This window comes from Cucurbita pepo, chromosome 3, assembly GCF_057944985.1.
Source record: "Cucurbita pepo subsp. pepo isolate OVF chromosome 3, ASM5794498v1, whole genome shotgun sequence".
In the NCBI taxonomy this organism is placed as follows: Eukaryota; Viridiplantae; Streptophyta; class Magnoliopsida; order Cucurbitales; family Cucurbitaceae; genus Cucurbita; species Cucurbita pepo.
This window is the reverse complement of record NC_141800.1, coordinates 4,164,922-4,183,037: the sequence shown is the minus strand read 5'-3', so window position 1 is coordinate 4,183,037 and position 18,116 is coordinate 4,164,922. Positions and strand designations below refer to the sequence as shown.

The 18,116-nt window shown below is 35.8% G+C and overlaps 1 protein-coding gene across 1 annotated transcript; it reads right to left on the bottom strand.

The window, feature by feature from the left end:
* Window positions 1–367: 367 nt before the first annotated feature.
* On the bottom strand, window positions 368–17,690 carry EMB2247 (protein EMBRYO DEFECTIVE 2247). The gene is given in 28 exon segments (XM_023672337.2): window positions 368–740; window positions 742–852; window positions 1,842–2,008; window positions 2,189–2,261; window positions 3,206–3,307; window positions 3,415–3,519; window positions 3,616–3,760; window positions 3,947–4,059; window positions 4,136–4,186; window positions 5,644–5,781; window positions 5,897–6,007; window positions 6,500–6,611; window positions 7,900–7,989; window positions 8,141–8,361; window positions 8,981–9,097; window positions 9,206–9,323; window positions 9,401–9,549; window positions 9,946–10,029; window positions 11,199–11,274; window positions 12,748–12,815; window positions 12,906–12,958; window positions 13,664–13,717; window positions 14,790–14,881; window positions 15,256–15,350; window positions 15,589–15,672; window positions 16,145–16,271; window positions 16,847–16,931; window positions 17,387–17,690. Coding segments are annotated over 28 exon segments (2,910 nt in total). The 5' UTR covers window positions 17,535–17,690; the 3' UTR covers window positions 368–719.
* Window positions 17,691–18,116: the final 426 nt, after the last annotated feature.

Sequence of the window (18,116 nt, the reverse complement as noted above, 5' to 3'; positions counted from 1 at the left end):
AAAGCTGAGTGAACTCGATCCATACAATGCCTATGAAAAACTCAATAAAAAGACGTTAACATTCATTTCAATTTAGATACTCAAAAAAGAAGTCAACGAATACTAAAGACTCCTGAAAATTAACGTTAACATTCGTTGTTCTCTAAATGGAAGAACAAAAATATTTTGGAGATCAAAATGAAGCGGACAAAGAAAAGAAAACTGAATATCTTTTTGAAGATCTAAAGACTTTGAAGACAAACGAGCAAGACAAATTCAAGAAAGTCCATGATCGATCATCGAATTAAGCTCATCGAGTCGAAGATCAACAAGCCAAAGACTTGATGAACTCCATCTCCACCACAATAACTACAAATGACAACAAGAATTAGCAGAAAAGGCTAATATATCAATGGAAAAAATCAATGAATTTGTGACAGGAATCGTTTTCAGCAAGATATTTCCTGGGCTAAAAACTATCATACAGAGAGTTGAATTCAAGTTCAGCTATTTGGTTGCATTCATCTCAACCTCTATTTCTGGGGGTGGCCTGCTAGCTGCTCAGCTTTTATCAGTTGAACTTACGCTTCATGGGATGGAGGGGAAGATTAATTCACCAGAAAAATGGAGTTCTTATAACTCGAAAAGCCTCGACGACAATCAGTTTCTTGTTACTTCTTTCATGATGAACAGTTACAAGAAGATGAACTGTGAAAATTGAAACCAATTTTTGGTGATGGTCAACAATCAGGAACTGGAACAGGTTGATCTGAGGAGAGAGAGGCGTTTTTCGGTGAGAGCTATCTTCTCTTTTGCTTCGTCGGCCTTTTCTCTTACCCCACGGACGATATCCTCGGGAGCTTTCTCCACAAACTGCAAGAACAAACCAGATCGTTTCGACATTCAATCGAAGTCGTTAAAGTTTATATGTTTCTTATGGGAAGAAAGATGGTATTTTTTTGGTGAATAGATGGCAATATAACATCATTTTGAGTTGGGAGCTAGATTAAGAGATACCAACGCATAATGAACAAAAATCAGAAGCTTGCATATTAATCAGGGTGTTCATCTAGGTTCAAGTCACCAGAGAGGATCTAAGAAAAGCATTCATATATAAATGATATACCAAATTGATCTTGTTATTCACAATGATCAATTTATCAGATTATTGTAATATTTGAAATATTTGACTTGATTTGAGATCTCACATATGGAGGAGAACGAAGTATTCTTTATAAGGGTGTGGAAACCTCTCCCTAGCAAACACGTTTTAAAAACCTTGAAGGGAAGCTCAAAAGGGAAAACTCAAATAGGACAATATCTACTAGCGGTGGGCTTAGGCCGTTACAAATGGTATCAGAGCCAGACACTGGACGATGTACCAGCGAGGAGGCTGAGCCCGAAGGGGGTGGACACGAGACGGTCTACCAACAAAGATGCTGGGCCTTGAAGGAGAGTGGATTGGGGGGTTCCACATCGATTGGAGATGGGAACGAGTGCAAGCGAGGACGCTGGGCCCCGAAAGGGGGTGGATTGTGAGATCCCATATCGGTTGGGGAGGAGAACGAAACATTATTTATAAGAATGTAGAAACCTCTCCCTAGCAGACGCGTTTTAAAAACCTTGAGGGGAAGCGAAAGGGAAAACCCAAAGAGAACAATATCTGCTAGCGGTAGACTTAGACCGTTACAACATGTAGACTGAAAAATGTCTCGAAGTTCCAAACCCCCGTAAAAATGAAGCCCAGATTCATTGGGAAGCTGAGCTCCTACGGATATCTCTATTAAATGTTTCCTATTTCAGACAAAAACATGTTATAAATAGATATTAATCTGAAGTATGTTTCTAAACAAGTTACTTACGCTTGGAGAATTGAGGCGAGCTATAAATCCATCATATTCTGTCTTCATTTTCGTAAGGCGCTTCGATAAACGTTGGAGTTCGGCAGAGATATCAACCATATCAGCAAGAGGTAGATAAGCCTCTAGCCCTTCACCAGCTACAAGATGCACTGATTGATCTACATTTCCTGTGAAACAAATCATTAAGCAAAATAATGCTTCAACACTCTGATAATGATCAAAGAGTATAGAAACCAACTTGGGTAAATGATGAACCAAGGCACGAAAACCATTGCCCACCAATATGCAGGCACATAAATATTGGTAGCATGAAAATGAGAAAAAGAATACTCTAGTAATAGACATGCCTGGAGGAGCATTTGCAAAATGAACATTGTGTAGATCCAATCGTGTAAGAAGAGCTAAAACTTCCTTCTCTTCCTGCATCATGCAATAAAAACAAGTTACAATTGTGTTACATAACTTTTGCAACGAGACTTATCACCAGCTGTAAAATTGTAACAACCCAAGCCTAAGCCCACCGCTAGTAGATATTGTCCTCTTTGGAAATTCTCTTTCGAGATTTCTCTCAAAGTTTTTAAAACATGTCTGCTAGGGAGAGATTTCCATACCCTTATAAAAAAATGTTTCGTTTCTCTCTCCAACTGATGTGATCTCACAATCCATCCCACTTCGGGCCCTAGCGTCCTCGCTAGCACACCACCCGCCCAGTGTCGGCTCTGATACCAACTGTAACAGCCCAAGCCACCGCTAGTAGATATTGTCTGTTTTGGGCTTTCCTTTTCAGACTTCCCTTCAAGGTTTTTAAAACGCGTCCGCTAGTAAGAAGTTTTCACATCCTTATAAAGAATGCTTCGTTCCCTTCTCCGACCGATGTGAGATCTCAAAGAAATAGAATAGGTGTTGAGGATTATTAGGAGTGAGTCCCTCGTTGGTTAATTTAGTGGAAGATCATGGGTTTATAAGTGAGGAATACTATCTCCATTGGTATGAGGCCTTTTGGGGAAGCCCAAAGCAAAGCCATGAGAGCTTATGCTCAAAGTGGACAATATCATACCATTGTAGAGAGTCGTGATTCCTAACAATACGGCCACCCTAAGAAGAAGTTCTAAAAATTATGAAATTTACCATGAACACATTCGATCATGGGCTAAGAATGAGAATTGAATTTTATGAGATCTAATTTTCGTTTACTCTGTTGTGGTTTGGTGATAAGCATAATCGAATGTGGTTGATCAGCTACCTTCCGTTTTGTTCTAAGATTATTCTTATTCAAAATATACATCAGGGACAAAGTTAGCATTTTAAACAAGGACTTACACTACTTATCATCAGGTCATGTTGAACACATTATTAGTACTTACAGATATATATTGATTGACTTCTTCACTTGCAACTATAGAAGCAGATATACGCTTTGCTGGCTCAACGGAATACTCTGCTCTAGCATTCCGAATCGCTTTCGTCTTCAGTACGCAAACGTAGAAAATTAATACTCAATCATTTGTGGTTTAAAGACAAAGCCAATAATTATAACAATAACAACAATAAAAGTGAAATAAAATAGGCTCACCAACAACTTTAGGTTCTCAAATTTCTTAACTGCACCGGCCTGCCTTGGAAGTAAAATCTGTGGCCAAGGAGATATGATTAAAGCTTCTTTGCGATGGGGAAGTGCCTGAATTTAAGAAAAAAGACATCAAAATTAGCTCAAATCAAAGAAGCAGCAGATAACAATAGAAACAATGGGAAAAAATGTGGGCAAAACATTGACCTGCCAAAGTTCCTCTGTCACAAACGGCATGAAAGGATGTAGTAATTTGAGAATGTTTTCAAAAACATACAACAGCACAGCTTGTGCCAAAGCAACGGAATCGCCTCCGGATTGATAAAGGCGAGCTTTACTGGCTTCGATGTACCTGATTTGTATTTTAAAAGAGGCATAAGTTTGAGGGTAACTACTAGGATATAATCACGACGATTTTGCTGAAGGTACTGTAACATAGCTAGGTGTTAGCAGACCTTAAGTAGCTATTAGTTTCGGTTTTAAAACATATATTAGTTTTTTATTTGAAACGTCCGATAACATAGATAGTAAACCGTACCAATCTGCGAAATCACCCCAGAAAAAGTTATATATATCCCTGCCAACATCTCCGAAGAAAAATTTATCATAGCTAGCGGTGACCACGTCTATTAGGGAATGAAGTTCCGAGACCTGACAAATCATAGTCCAGGTGAATAATGAACTTGTATTAGTTAAAAGAAAACACGTGGGTGGCAATTTTTCTTACAATCCAGCATTCTGGTAAAGGTAACTTGAGCAGACAATCCTCTTTCTCAAACTGGAAATGTAAGAAAAGAATGAAATGATTAATGATAGGAACCAGATAGCATGCAACTTTCAAATATACATAACTAACCCTTTTACTTTATAAACAGGTAAAAAAATACGTTGTGTGGGAAAAATTGGAACTTCATTAAGAAAGTTACAAGAGAATGAACAATCAAACTTACCATAAATAAAAAATAGTCTATACTCTTTGTATTAAAACGTTGCTTGCCAGTCAGGCTATACGACAAGAACGTAGTACCGTAGCTAGACGGAAAAAAAAAGGGTTCAATTAAAGGGAATAGAAGTTAATGTCGCAATAACATTGCATCATTTACTTATCCATTGGGTGTGTTATAAGCAGATAGTTGGCGAAGTTATTGATGGACACCTTTGATATCCTTCTAGGGAGACCATCGCAGTTGGCGTGACACTATCCATAGAGGTCAACATGAGAGGTACGGGTTTGATTAGTCAAGTAAGAAACTTTTTATCCTTCTAGCTAATAGCAAAGATGTAACACTGTACCACCAAGTAAGTTCCTAACTTGTTTCTATCCAACCACCTAGTGAATTCGGTAATAACATAATTGAAACTTCGTGGCCTTATTCGTTGAAGGGGGTGAGAGCTACCTAATCGACTACCTCCATAATACAATCCAACATACCAAAGGTTTCCATCTTGCAACCTTACCTAACTTACCATAAATTACAACCCTTCAGAGTGTAAAATTTATATGATTAGGTCCGGTAACTAAAGGATTAGTTCAAAATTGTATGTGCCCATGTGTAGTTCGAGCCTTCTTAACAACGAAGAAAAATGAATAGATCAAAGATGTCCAAAATCTCCTTTTAAATTAATCATCTCTCTCTAGTAACCTTGTAACGGCCAAAGCCCACCGCTAGCAGATATTGTCCTATTTGGACTTTCCCTTTCAAGCTTCCCCTCAAGGCTTTAAAATATGTCTGCTAGGGAAAGGTTACCACACCCTTATAAAGAGTGCTTCGTTCTCCTCCCCAACCAATGTGGGATATCACAATCCACCCCCATTCAGGGCCCAGCGTCCTTACTAGCACCTTGCCTCGCGTCAACCTCCCTTTGGGGAACAACCTCCTTGCTGGCACATCGCTCAGTGTCTAGCTCTGATACCATTTGGAACGGCCCAAGCCCGCTAGCAGATATTGTCCTCTTTGGGCTTTCCCTTTCGGGCTTCCCCTCAAGGCTTTAAAACGCGTCTGCTAGGGAAAGGTTTCCACACCCTTATAAAGGGTGTTTCGTTCTCCTCTCCAACAAATGTGGGATATCACTAAGCTCCTATCCATCGCTTTAATTTGAGCAATAATACATTTCAATCTTCTACGACAAACCATCTTATGAATCACAGGAATGAGAGAAACTCTAATTAAACGTATTTCATTATGGTGAGAAACATAGATAGTGTTATAGTTTAAATGTCAAGAAGGAAGAAACCTCATAACTCAGTATGGATTTCCAAGATTGCGAATCATTCTGTGTGGGTAAATTCTGCAATATGAACTTTCCAGCATTCCACAATTTATTAGTGAATGCCTTATTGGAAGTCAACCTCTCGGTGGATAGATTAAGATCCTGGAAGAAACGATGTCAATTATACAAATAGCATTCATTAATCCTCTTACTGTTAAAATTCAGCTAGCTGTTATAAAATTCTGAGAATTATCGTGTAAAAAAAATTATGACAAACCTGACCGGCAGTTCCTAAAGCAAGTGTGAATCGTAAAGCATCAGTGCCAAATTCTTTAATTGTATCAAGTGGATCTATCACATTTCCTAGTGTTTTAGACATCTTCCGTCCCTGGAAATATTATAACACAATCAACTTGCACTTGTCTTGATATATGAAACAATAACGAATTAATAGATGGTGAAAACCAAATGAAGAATACAAGAGTATATCAAAACGCATGACCGCCCAATCTCATGGCAAACATTCTAATTAGCATTTCATTGAGAAAAGTATGATATTATTGCCAAGAAAAATATACTTAGATGCTTTATAGTATATATATATATATATATATATATATATATATATATATATATATATATATATATATATATAATGTTGGTTATTTCCTTTTGTATTAATTAGTAATTTTGTGTTTATTGTTTTATACTTGATGTAATATTATTTCCTCATTTGTAGTGGGTGTTTCTTCATGGATATGCTCGTTTACACCATTCTAATCTTCTTAGTTTCCATAACTGATACCTTTTTGGTTTACCAAATAAATAATGATAATAACGCAGTGTACACATTCCAGAAATATTGACATAGTCTGCACACCTGAGAGTCCCGAATGAGTCCATGGAGATAAATATAAGAAAATGGAACAGTGCCAGTAAATTCAATTCCCAGCATTACCATCCTCGCCACCCAAAAGAATAGTATATCATGCCTGTTCAATATGGTATGAGTCAGCTTCTAGAACCTTTTAGTTCAAAAAAAAGAGAAAGATTATCTCCAAACAAGATAAGAGAGCTGATAAGCACCAACAATGCTGGATTTGCAAAACTAGAGATCTTTCTAGGATCCTTGCAAACTTTCACAAGTAAAGCTAACTTAACGGATGATTCCAACCAAGAGCTGGTTAGAAGGATGAATAACTCTTAGATTCTAAGTTCGATCTAAGAGTTATTCATCCTTCTAACCCGCTTTTGGTTGGAATCATCCATTGAGTTAGCTTTACTTGTGAAAGTTCGCAAGGATCCTAGAAGAACCTCTAGCTTTGCAAATCCGGCATTGTTGGCGCTCATCAAGAGCACAAACTTTCAATTCCCCATTTTTATCTTAGAAAGCCAAGCCCCTCCGTCTCTTGAAGGCATGCTTCCAAATTCTTGCATCTATTGTAAAATAGAAAAACTTGTATAAATGAGGGAAATTTGTTTTGCATTGTTAGAATAAGGGTGTTGATTGTTGGCAACGAGGCAATCGACTTGCTTCCTCAAAAAGAGATGTCTTTTGTAGACCAAATGATTGAAAATGGTCTAGGTTGAAAAAGGTCATCTTGGAGTACCTCTTATCACTCATCTACTCTTCTAAAACTAGAAAATTCCACGAGAGGTCCTTTTCCCTTCAAGTTTGAGAATGATTGGCTGTGAGCCCTTAATTTTTTATCTCTATGCAACGAGTGGTGGAATGGCCACCCTGTCCGTTGTAAGCTGGGTTTCTCCATAGTTCAAAGATTACAATAATTGAAATTGATTCTATTTTTCCCCTTTTTTCAAGAGAAACAAGAAGTCCGAAAAGTTGTAAAATGAAAAATTGCCCTTCAAGAAAGAAAGATACATAATAAGAAAATCCTCATGAAACTACTAAAATGGATTACAAAAGACCTCCGAACTATGAATGGACATTTTGGGAGTAATTGCAGTAGTGCATTAAAAGAGCTCCAAGAAGTAGGTGGGACCGATCATCGTTCGCTTCCTATCGCATGACATGTCTAGATGCTTGAGTTCTATTTTAAATTTCTGTTTCATTTTTAATTGATTCCATTTTTAGTGCTTTCATTCCTAACAAGAGCTTTCTACATCCTAAAGATTCTCTTAACCGGATCGTGTTCTAACTAATATATGTTTGCCCAAAACCTATAGAAAGAAGAAAAATGACAAGGAGAGTCATGGAAAAATAAATAAATAAATGGATGCATCAAAATGAAATGATACATAATTTTGAGAAATAGGTACCCAGTTTCAAGCATTGTTGTTGGATAGAACCGCTTAAAATCCTCAGCTGTCTCATCTGGCCATCCAAGCGTACTAAAAGGCCATAACGCACTGAAAACAGAAGAAACAAATCATATTTTAAGAAGAAATATGATAGTTAAAGAAATGCATGAATGCATTCAAAGAGATATGAAGGCCATATAGATTGACCACCACTTTTTGTTCTTCAGACCGAATAAATAATATTAATAGCTAAGTTGACCTTGAGAACCAAGTGTCAAGTACGTCTGGATCTTGGTATATTTCTACACCCTTCCCATATTTCTTGTGAGCTTGCTCATGAGCCTCATCAGCATTCCTAGCAACTATGTAGTCTTCTTCCGGATTTTTCCCCACAATGTACCAAACTGGTATACGATGTCCCCACCATAGCTGCCTGCTTATACACCAGTCCTTAATATTTGACAGCCAGTGATTGTAAATCTGCAATCGACAATAGGAGTGTATATAAAAAGGATAATAATAGACCCCCTGTTAAAAATGTATAGAGGAGACGGCATGTGAGAAAAGGGAGTGGGAAATAGAGATTTTAATACGTTAGTTAGAAGGGTGGGCGGATGAGAATGTAATAGGAAGTGGACGGTGAGTCAAGATTTATGTAGGGAAAGGGAAAAGAGCTGGAGAGGTATAGTTTTGCTTAAGCCATTAATTTATGTGGCATTTTGCCTTACCTTTGTTACTTCTGTAATTAAGGCCATATTCTACTCCTCAAACATAAAAATCAAAGTCATTACTTTCTAGGATATAACGAAATTTAACGCGCATACGATAAGTTTCCCAGTGTACCAGCAATATAAAGCAACGTAGCATAGCAGCAAACGGTTACAAGAGGTGCTAACTGATAGGTGAAAATAAAAAAATGTATATATTTAAGTCATTACTTTCTAGGATATAACAAAATTTAACGCGCATACGATAAGTTTCCCAGTGTACCAGCAATATAAAGCAACGTAGCATAGCAGCGAACGGTTACAAGAGGTGCTAACTGATAGGTGAAAATAAAAAATGTATATATTTAATCAGTCCTTCATTTTTTCAGTACCTTCTCAAATCTCTCGGGGATAATGGTTAAATCTCCTTTTTCAACAGCACGAAGGGCTTTTTCAGCCAATGGTTCCATGGTCATAAACCACTGTTTGCTCACTAAAGGTTCAATTATCTGACAGGAAAAGAGGGTAAGTTAAATACCAATTAACAACAAAGAGGAAAAAGAAGACCATAGACAACTAGTAGCTTTTGTATATGAAGGGAAATAATTGCAACTCACTTCTCCTCCGCGTTGGGATCTTGGTACTCGTAAGGTGTGTGCCTCCTTTTTGACAGCTAAGCCTGTCTCCTCCAAATCCGCCCACAGTTTCTTTCGTGCTTCAAACCGATCTAAACCACTGGTAGAGTAGGTTATATCAGACAATATTATGAAGAAATTATAAGTAACCTACTATGTACATCCCAAAAAAATTACCAGTAAAGCCCAGCAACCTTATTAAGGGTACCATCCTTGTTCATCACATTAAGTATAGGGAGACCAAGTTTTCGAGCAAGCAGATAGTCATTATGATCATGTCCAGGGCTTATCTTTAACACACCAGTTCCAAAGTCCTTATCAACATTCTGAAATAACAGAAAGAAATCAGAGAGCTAGAGATTAGGTCTGGCACAATTACGCGTGAAATTATCACGTGATGAAGACATGCTTATAGAAGAAAAACAATTTCGTTGATGAACGAAATAAAATAGATAGAAACCCCCAAACACCAATAAGTGAATTACAAAATAGTTCATTGGAATTTAAATAAGACAGTCGTCTCGAATAGAAAAAAAAGGAAGTGAGTGCAGTTATCCTGTCAGAGATGATAGGGATGTGACAACCATATGTCATTGGAACAATTATATATCTTAGCCCTAAAGACAGATTTTTTTGCAGCAGCAACAGAAGGATAGTCCTTTCTACCAAGTTGAATCAAGAAAATCATCTCAAGCAGATAAGGAAATTGCGAATATAGTTACCTTGTCAGAGATGATAGGGACATGACGACCATACGTCATTGGAACAATTGCCATCATGCCAACATACTTAGAATAACGATCATCCTGCAAATATAGTCATCCCACTGTGAGGATCCAGAATCAGTTTCCCATTAAATAGCATGAAACCTTAGTGAGGGAGGATATATGGATGATATTTAAGCAAAACATTACAATTTATTTAACTCCTAAGCTATGCTTCAAATATGTCCATATTTCCTATCATTAAATTGACTCACCAAACAAAAAATATTGAGACCTTTAGATCATTTTCATTGAATACTTATTTGTATATCATGGGACAAGTAACAAAAAAAGTCTCAACCTTACAAAAGAATAAGTTAGAATACAACGAGAAATTATGAAGAGGAAGCTTATGGATTGAAATATTCTTTAAATTGGTTTCTTTGCTGTAATAGTGGTCTTTAAATTCCTTTTCTCAAACATGAAATATGAAACAGAAATGAAAAGAGACCAATACTCATAAGTTCCAACCTGCATGCACCTTCACTTTCAAGAGAACCGCATGACTCTACTACATTTCGTTGTCAAGGAAACTCATAGGATATTAAATCTTAGGTAGGTGGCCACCAAGGTTTGCACCCATTTTTTCTTTAAGTTTTTATAATTTTCATTACCTTTATTGACTCAATAGGCCATTTATGGTGGTGAGTAGTTTTTAAATTCCTAATGCCATCCTTCTGACAACCTTCCTGGTATCACCAAACCATTTAACTATGATAGTACAGGCAAATCTTGTTAAGTCGCAATTGAATTATCTAAGGTTTCTTTACATAGAGAGTACCCTGTGGCTATCAAGATATCCGGAGATTTTAAAATTTTTGTAACTGGTTTTTAATAGACTAGAAATATTATTTGATGGATCAATTATTGTTCCTACGGACTCTGAAAACTCATGAGAGCTCATTAGATTCATACAATAATTTCTACATCAATACTGAATCAGATTGATTCAATCATTTAAATGTATGGAATGTCATATAAAGTCATAAAGATGTAGAATAACAAGTATTACTTAGTTAACTAGGTCTTTCTCATAACACAGGTACACAGAAAAGTGAAGCTTGATGGGAATCAAACTCAATAAAATTCCATATAGTTCAGCAGTTCCATCACCCATGGAGTCTTAAAATCTCAGAGACAGAACTAGTTATAAGTATGCACCCATCATCACCAACCCAAGTTAAACAGTAAATAGTTTAATGCCATCTTACCTGAGGATGCACTGCTATAGCTACATCACCAAATAACGTTTCAGGACGAGTTGTTGCTACTGTCAAGTAATCGCTCCTAATAAAATATGATTAAAATGTTAGCCATAAAGCATGAATCCCTTGCACAGGCTCAAAGAAAGGTACAAATACATAAGAAGATATGTAATAACAGCATTCTTTAGCTAGAACCTAAATAATGTAGCTAAGACTGCCTGACTAGAATCTTGAACGTGGTCAGATAACTTGAGTAACCAGCAAATATTGCAAAATTTGTATCTTTTAGTCATAGAACGTTTTGGCATTGTATTTTGCATTTTTTAGAAGGGAAATTGTAGAAGATTAAAATAGATTTTTTCTCCCTTTTTTTTTTTTTTTTTTTTCTATGAGAAAACTAAACCTTTCATTGAGAAAAAAAATGAGAGGATGCAAGGAGCATACAGAAACAAAGTCCAGACCAGAAAGAGCCAAACTAAATTAAAAGTGGGCTACAATAGTAATTGCAAAAGACCTTAGAGATTGAAGCCCAACGGAAGACATGAAACCTAACAAGAGACCACACCTCTTCTTCAGGTCTCTCAACCCCTAAAAGTTCTATTGTTCCTCTTAACCCAAAGGTCCCACAATGTCGCACAAACCTCGACAAGTAACAGAAAACACTTATTATCACAAATAGGCAGGTGAAGCAAAAGTTCCTCAATTAGAGAACTAAACCCTCAAGGCCTAGATGAATATCCAAAAAAGAAAAAGAAACCACAATATCCCTTATTTCCCCTTCAGACACTACCAGAAAACGAGAGGCCTCCCTTCTTTTTCCTTCTATACAAAAATGAGAGCATTCAGGCAGATGAAGTACCATAAATCTATGCCTCTTTCATCCTTAGCAATTATTTGGTGTGATACTATTTCCTCCATCGGTTGAAACATAAACCAGTTTTTCAAGGGCCATACAAACCATGCTGAGATCTGTCTTCATCTGGTTCAAAAGGTTGAAGGAGAATCTTTTCTTGAGATTCATTTCTACCATACATCATACAGCTATCTAGGGGGTGATGTAAATGTAAATAATTAGTTTTCGGTATTTGTACTCATTGTTTACTTGAGTTCTTAACCAACTTAATTAAGCTGTTGACTGTATTCATGATCAGAATATTTGTACACCATGTAGCACTTTCACAACATGTGCAAGTTTTCAAGGAAGTAGATTACTCATTCTGAGGGGGGTTTTTTTTTCTTTTGAAACTTTCTTCTAAATAAATTGTAAACTGGATTAACATGGATTAGATTTAGATCTGTTGCTGATCTAAAAATTTTATTCAAGTCGTTCAATTTCTTCATAGGAGAACAAATGAGGAAAGATCCATTTGTGTGTATGATACCAAGACTGTAATGTATTTGAAAGTAAAGGAATAGCGGAATTCTTGCTCAATAACAACCACAGTTCCCAAAACTACGGATACTGATTTAGACTCTCAATTCTAACAATACGAATGAGATTTAGACATTCTAAGCAAGTAAATGGAACATTAAAGAAATGTGTTCTCACAGCTACCTTGAACCTCCAGCCACTCGATACTTAATATGATAGAGAGTACCAGATTCTTCAGAGTACTCTACTTCCTAGGCAAAAAAGTTACCAATAGCATCAGAAAGTAAAATATGGGAGCAAAAAATAAAAGGAGAACTAATTTCACCAAACTAGAGATTTACCAGGTCAGAAACAGCAGTTTGCAAATGAGGAGACCAGTTTACCATGTAAGACCCTGAGAAAAAATAAATAAATAAATCCAGTAATCAGCTGAAATTCATACGTTTTTCAATTTTAATAAAGGAATTCAATAACCTGATTGTTTTTTTTAACAAATAACTAAAACATAAGGTGAACAAAATGGTTCTATCAGATGAATTTATCGTCTGATTGCTCCCATAAAAACTTACGCTGTAAGTGCTTGATGATAGTACCTCAGATAATGGAAAGGAATGAAGAACGCGCAAATTTTTTTCTAAATAATTGTTTTATTGATATATGGAACACATAATATTCGGCCAAACAAGTTAAAACGATCTCCAGTTGATCGGGATAGTATAGGAAGAAAAATTACAAAAAGAATTTAGATTTAAGATACCAAGAAGAAGAAGAAAAACACAACCAATTAAATCTCAGACTTGGTTTAGGTTCCTCCCTTTTCTTCATTATTCCGAATCCTTCTATAATTCAATGAAAATTGAATGTCTAAGCTCAGGGATCAAAATGGAATACAAATAAAAGTTCAGTCACCAACATTGAGGTTTCAAAAGCTTGGGTATCAAAATGGAAGAACGGGCAAAAGTTCAAGACCACAAATTACTCTAAAATATCTACGAATATTCATAAATAACGACCAAATTTGGAACTTGATAAATCAGCATCTTCTGCATTATATGACACTACATAGTACATAGAGGTCCTTCAGAAATAAGAATTCTACCTTGATAGATCAATCCTCTCTCATGAAGTCGAACAAATGCCTCAACAACGGCTCCTAAACATTCAAAAGCATGTATCAGCAAATTGCTTTCAAGCCAACTGACCGTGGTAAGAAGATACTTAATGGACTTCTTAGAGAATATTTATTAAAAAAAAAAAAAAAAAGAACATTTAATTGAATTCAAAAGAATTATATAAATGGGATGAAAGTAGAAAGTTCATTTCAATTGACTTAATGGTATTCACCACTTTCTGAAAATCTTAAAAAAAAAAAAAAAAAGAAGATTCTTTTGTCTCCAGTTTATATATTTATTTTCTTTTTTGACAAAGGGATCCATCCCAAGATCCATGTTTCTCTATGGTGCATGATACCAGGTAAAACTGATCCTCGCAGTTTAAAGAAGGACCCACACTTTAATATCTCCTTAAGTCTCGAAGTTTGTTCTCCTTAATACTAAAAATTGATCTATCAGCCCTTGGTTCCCTCACACAGGCTTTTCTTTTATACTTCTTTGATCTTTTTGTTAACGTTATTCTTAGCTAAATTATAAATTTGGTGATTCAAAAAACAATTACAAATTTGGTCCTATGATTTTGACATAGTTTCAATTTGGTCCTGATGGCTTTGGCTAAGTAATTTGGTTACTAAGGTTTAAGTAGTTTGGAGACGATTTGTGAAGTTTAACCAAATCGTAGATAACAAATTCAGCCTTCTAAAACCATGGGATCAAATTGAAATAAAGCTCAACCTATAAGGAGCTAAATTGAAACTTCAAAATCACAGAGACCAAATTGAAACTATGCTCAAATCAAGGAGCAAATTTGTAACTAATAATCATTTTCTTTTTTTTTTAAAAAAAAAAAAGAAACCTTTTCGAAGATACGTTAAAAGTTACAAGTATGTTAAAAAATACAAACACACATAAGAAATCAAATGAAGGGGAAAAAAACATTACAAACCTTCAATCAAAAGAACATCAAATTGCATAGAAGTCCCCTAACTATAGCAAATATCAGCAAAAGAATGATAGACCACCCAGTTGCAATTTGTTAAGAACATCTCAGTTAACATAACCCTCTTTTATGTCTATTGCCTACAGAAGAAATGAAATGGAAAACTCTCTTACGACTTAGCTGGTCATCAAGGGTAAAATGCTCTTTAGTCCAATCACAGGAAGCTCCAAGTCTCTTAATTTGATTAGTGATAGTTCCACCATACCTTCAAAGTTTGAATTAAAAAAAAACATTAATTTTAAATGAGATAGCTGCTAACTAAAAATGTGAACAATTAAGATTCATAGCACAAATATTTTGAAATAGTTGCAGGAACAACAAAGGATCGTTGTTCTTGTCCAAGAATATGAAGCCGTCATTAAAATAAGTTGAATTTGTGCTAAGATTATTATAAACAAGCAGAGAATGGAGATACAAAATTTAGGACCAAATATGATAAGATAAAATTCTCAAAATTTACAAAGCTATGAATTTTCTTGGTATGCTTGGTTACTAATCACTATATTTATCCTACATTTGCCAGCAAACTTCAAGGCCAAAATAAATAACAAACAAATTAAATCGTGCAAGATGGTATACTTCTCTTTCCACTCCCAAACTCGCTTTGTAAATTCATCTCTGCCCAATTCAACCCTTTTTATTCCTTCAGACGCAAGCATTCTTTCAACAACCAACTGCAAAGAAATGCAAGAGATCGTGTCTCAAAATCACACTTAAATACAAACAATGGAAAAGAGGAAAATGAACTATATTCCCTCGCTGACTTAGATACGCATTCATACAAATAAGGAGAAATTCCTCCTGCATTGAAGGGTGAAACTACTTGCATATTTTGGCTTGTTTTATGTGTTGATGCAATACTATGAATAAAAATAGAGAGATCAGCCTGCTGGCTAACATTTAGAGACAAACCTGCGTGGCAATACCTGCATGATCAGTCCCGGGAAGCCAGAGTGTCGGTCTGCCCTTCATACGGTTGTATCTAACCATAATATCCTGGCAGGGGAAACCAATAGCATTGAATGAGAGGTAACTATGGCAAAGATAACACAGACAAAAATGAAAGACTGCTTCTAAGACAAGTAAACAGTCTTCATAACAGGGATTTTCTTTCACTGTAATTTTCTGTTAGCGCCGAATGTTGGGCATAAACTATTAGGTAAACAGTAATGGTAAAATTAATGGGCTATGAGAAAACTAGGATTGTCTTTCATGTCAACTTCTTATCTTAAATCTGATTTTACTCTTCTGTTAGGAGTGAGGACACTAGGAAAATAAGCAAGCATATAGTTAGGAACCAATTATACTTCCATCTAAATTCAAACGGGCAAGCATAAAATCAGCATTATATAATGAAGAAACATTCTTCTATCGAGTCATGAGCTTCGTGAGAAAAAAAATAACAAAATATGCAGAAATAAAATTCATGATCTGATACAGGCAACCACCTAGCTCATAATTTCACAACCTCAAGAGTCACAAACATCGCATGTCCCATGTGCAGTGATCCTGTGACATTGGGAGGTGGCATTGAAATCACAAACGGAACACTATCTTGATCAAAATGTGGCCTGAAATAACCTTGAGATTCCCACCTAACCAGGCGAAGAGAAAGCATCAAACGATCTTATGTAAGTGAACAGAATTGTTCTTTTTTCCTTCTCACAGTAAAGTGAATCTCAGTAACAAAGATTTAAAAGTAAAGGCGTACGAGATACATAGAGAGTAAGAGGTAAGCATTTCCCTTGCCAAAAAATTAAAATAAAAAAAGAAAATGTAGTTTATTTAGCACATTAAAAGAAACAAATATCTTATGTAGGTAACCACAGTGCTTCGGACCCACGACTGAAAAGTCCATTTGGTTCACTTTTGTAACAACTGAAGGCAGTTACCATCTACGTCAAGAACCGTAATCGAGTCTAAACCAAACAAAATAATCGATACATAACATAGAAACAAATGACAGCATTTCCTCATATTTGTATAAAATAAATCACCATGAGGATGAGTATGCGGAATCAAGTTTGATACAATACAAATCCATAAAGTAACACAAGACAGCAATTTTTCGATCAATGAGCCCAAATGAACACGTGAATAATATATTTATCAAGAAGAGAAGAAATCATAGCATCAAATGCTGCAAGATATTTGACATGGTATTAATTACCATCGATATATTCGCTCTTCCGAAGCAAAGTCGAACGTCTTTGCTATCTCTGGAGAAGTAAAAACACCATTCGCAGATGCGGCAACTGAAAATTCAATGAACTACCGATGAATATACACACATGAAAATGAATGTGATCCTTCGTCTATCGAGTCTAATTCTAGCAATTGTCAATAATCAAGATTAAGAATCATTCCTACTAATTATAAGTTATTAAAACCGTGATTAAGAATCCAAACAAAAGGAAATTGTTCCTTCCATCTCAATCAAGTGCTTAATCACAATTCTCGAGCAAAACGAACAATTCCCAACCAATAAAATTGAAATTGTTTCATCTCCATTTTGCGGCATTCACACAAAGAATCATGAACACCCAATGCCAAATAACAAAACGAAATTTCCCACAACGAATATAGTATAGTATCTCTTGCAAATAATGAATCCAATTTGCCCACTAAAAGGCATAGGAACATAAATTCATGAGAACCCATTGGTGCTACCCATAAAAGAAACCAAAAGCGATAGAAAGAGATAGAATACCAGCTAATTGTCTCTGCTGTAGACGACGGAAATGGAAGCGGGAGAGGCCAAAAGAACGCCGGCGTTTGGTAAAGATAAGGGGATTGAGTCTGTAAGCAGAAGAAGGATGGAGGAGGGAAGGGCCGGAAAAGGCCATTTGAAGAAGCATGGCTTGGTGACAGCTTTGTTGCACTCAAAAATGGTGGGAGTGAAGAGGTTTGGGGTTTAATGGAATGGCTGAGGTTTTTCAGTGGCACAGAGAGAGCTGCCAGAAAAATGGGATTGAGCTCTGTGCGTGACGACAGCTGACGACCCAGAATTTGCCGCGACTAAAGATAATGTGTACGTATGTATATGTATATATATATGTAAATGATTTTTTTTTTTTTTTTTTTTTTTTTTTTTTGTAACGTTATTAATTTGAATTATATTGAATTTTGCACCCAAGAAAAAAAAAGGTGGATTAGTTACAAATTTTAAACTGAGCTGTTTTTCTTTGGAATTGTATAATGTTTTTTATGAAAACTTATAAAGGGCAAAATCGTAATAATATTAGAATTTAATGTCGAAACTCCAAACATATCTACATTCCGAATAATTTGATGAAATAAAAATTTAAAGTAAAAAATTGATACAACTAAGTAAAAATTGATTTTTATTCAATGCTAAAAGTAAAGAATAACAAGACTAGTTAAGACTCAATAATTGAACGAGAACAATGAACAACTAGGCTTGTGTTGACGTATTAGCC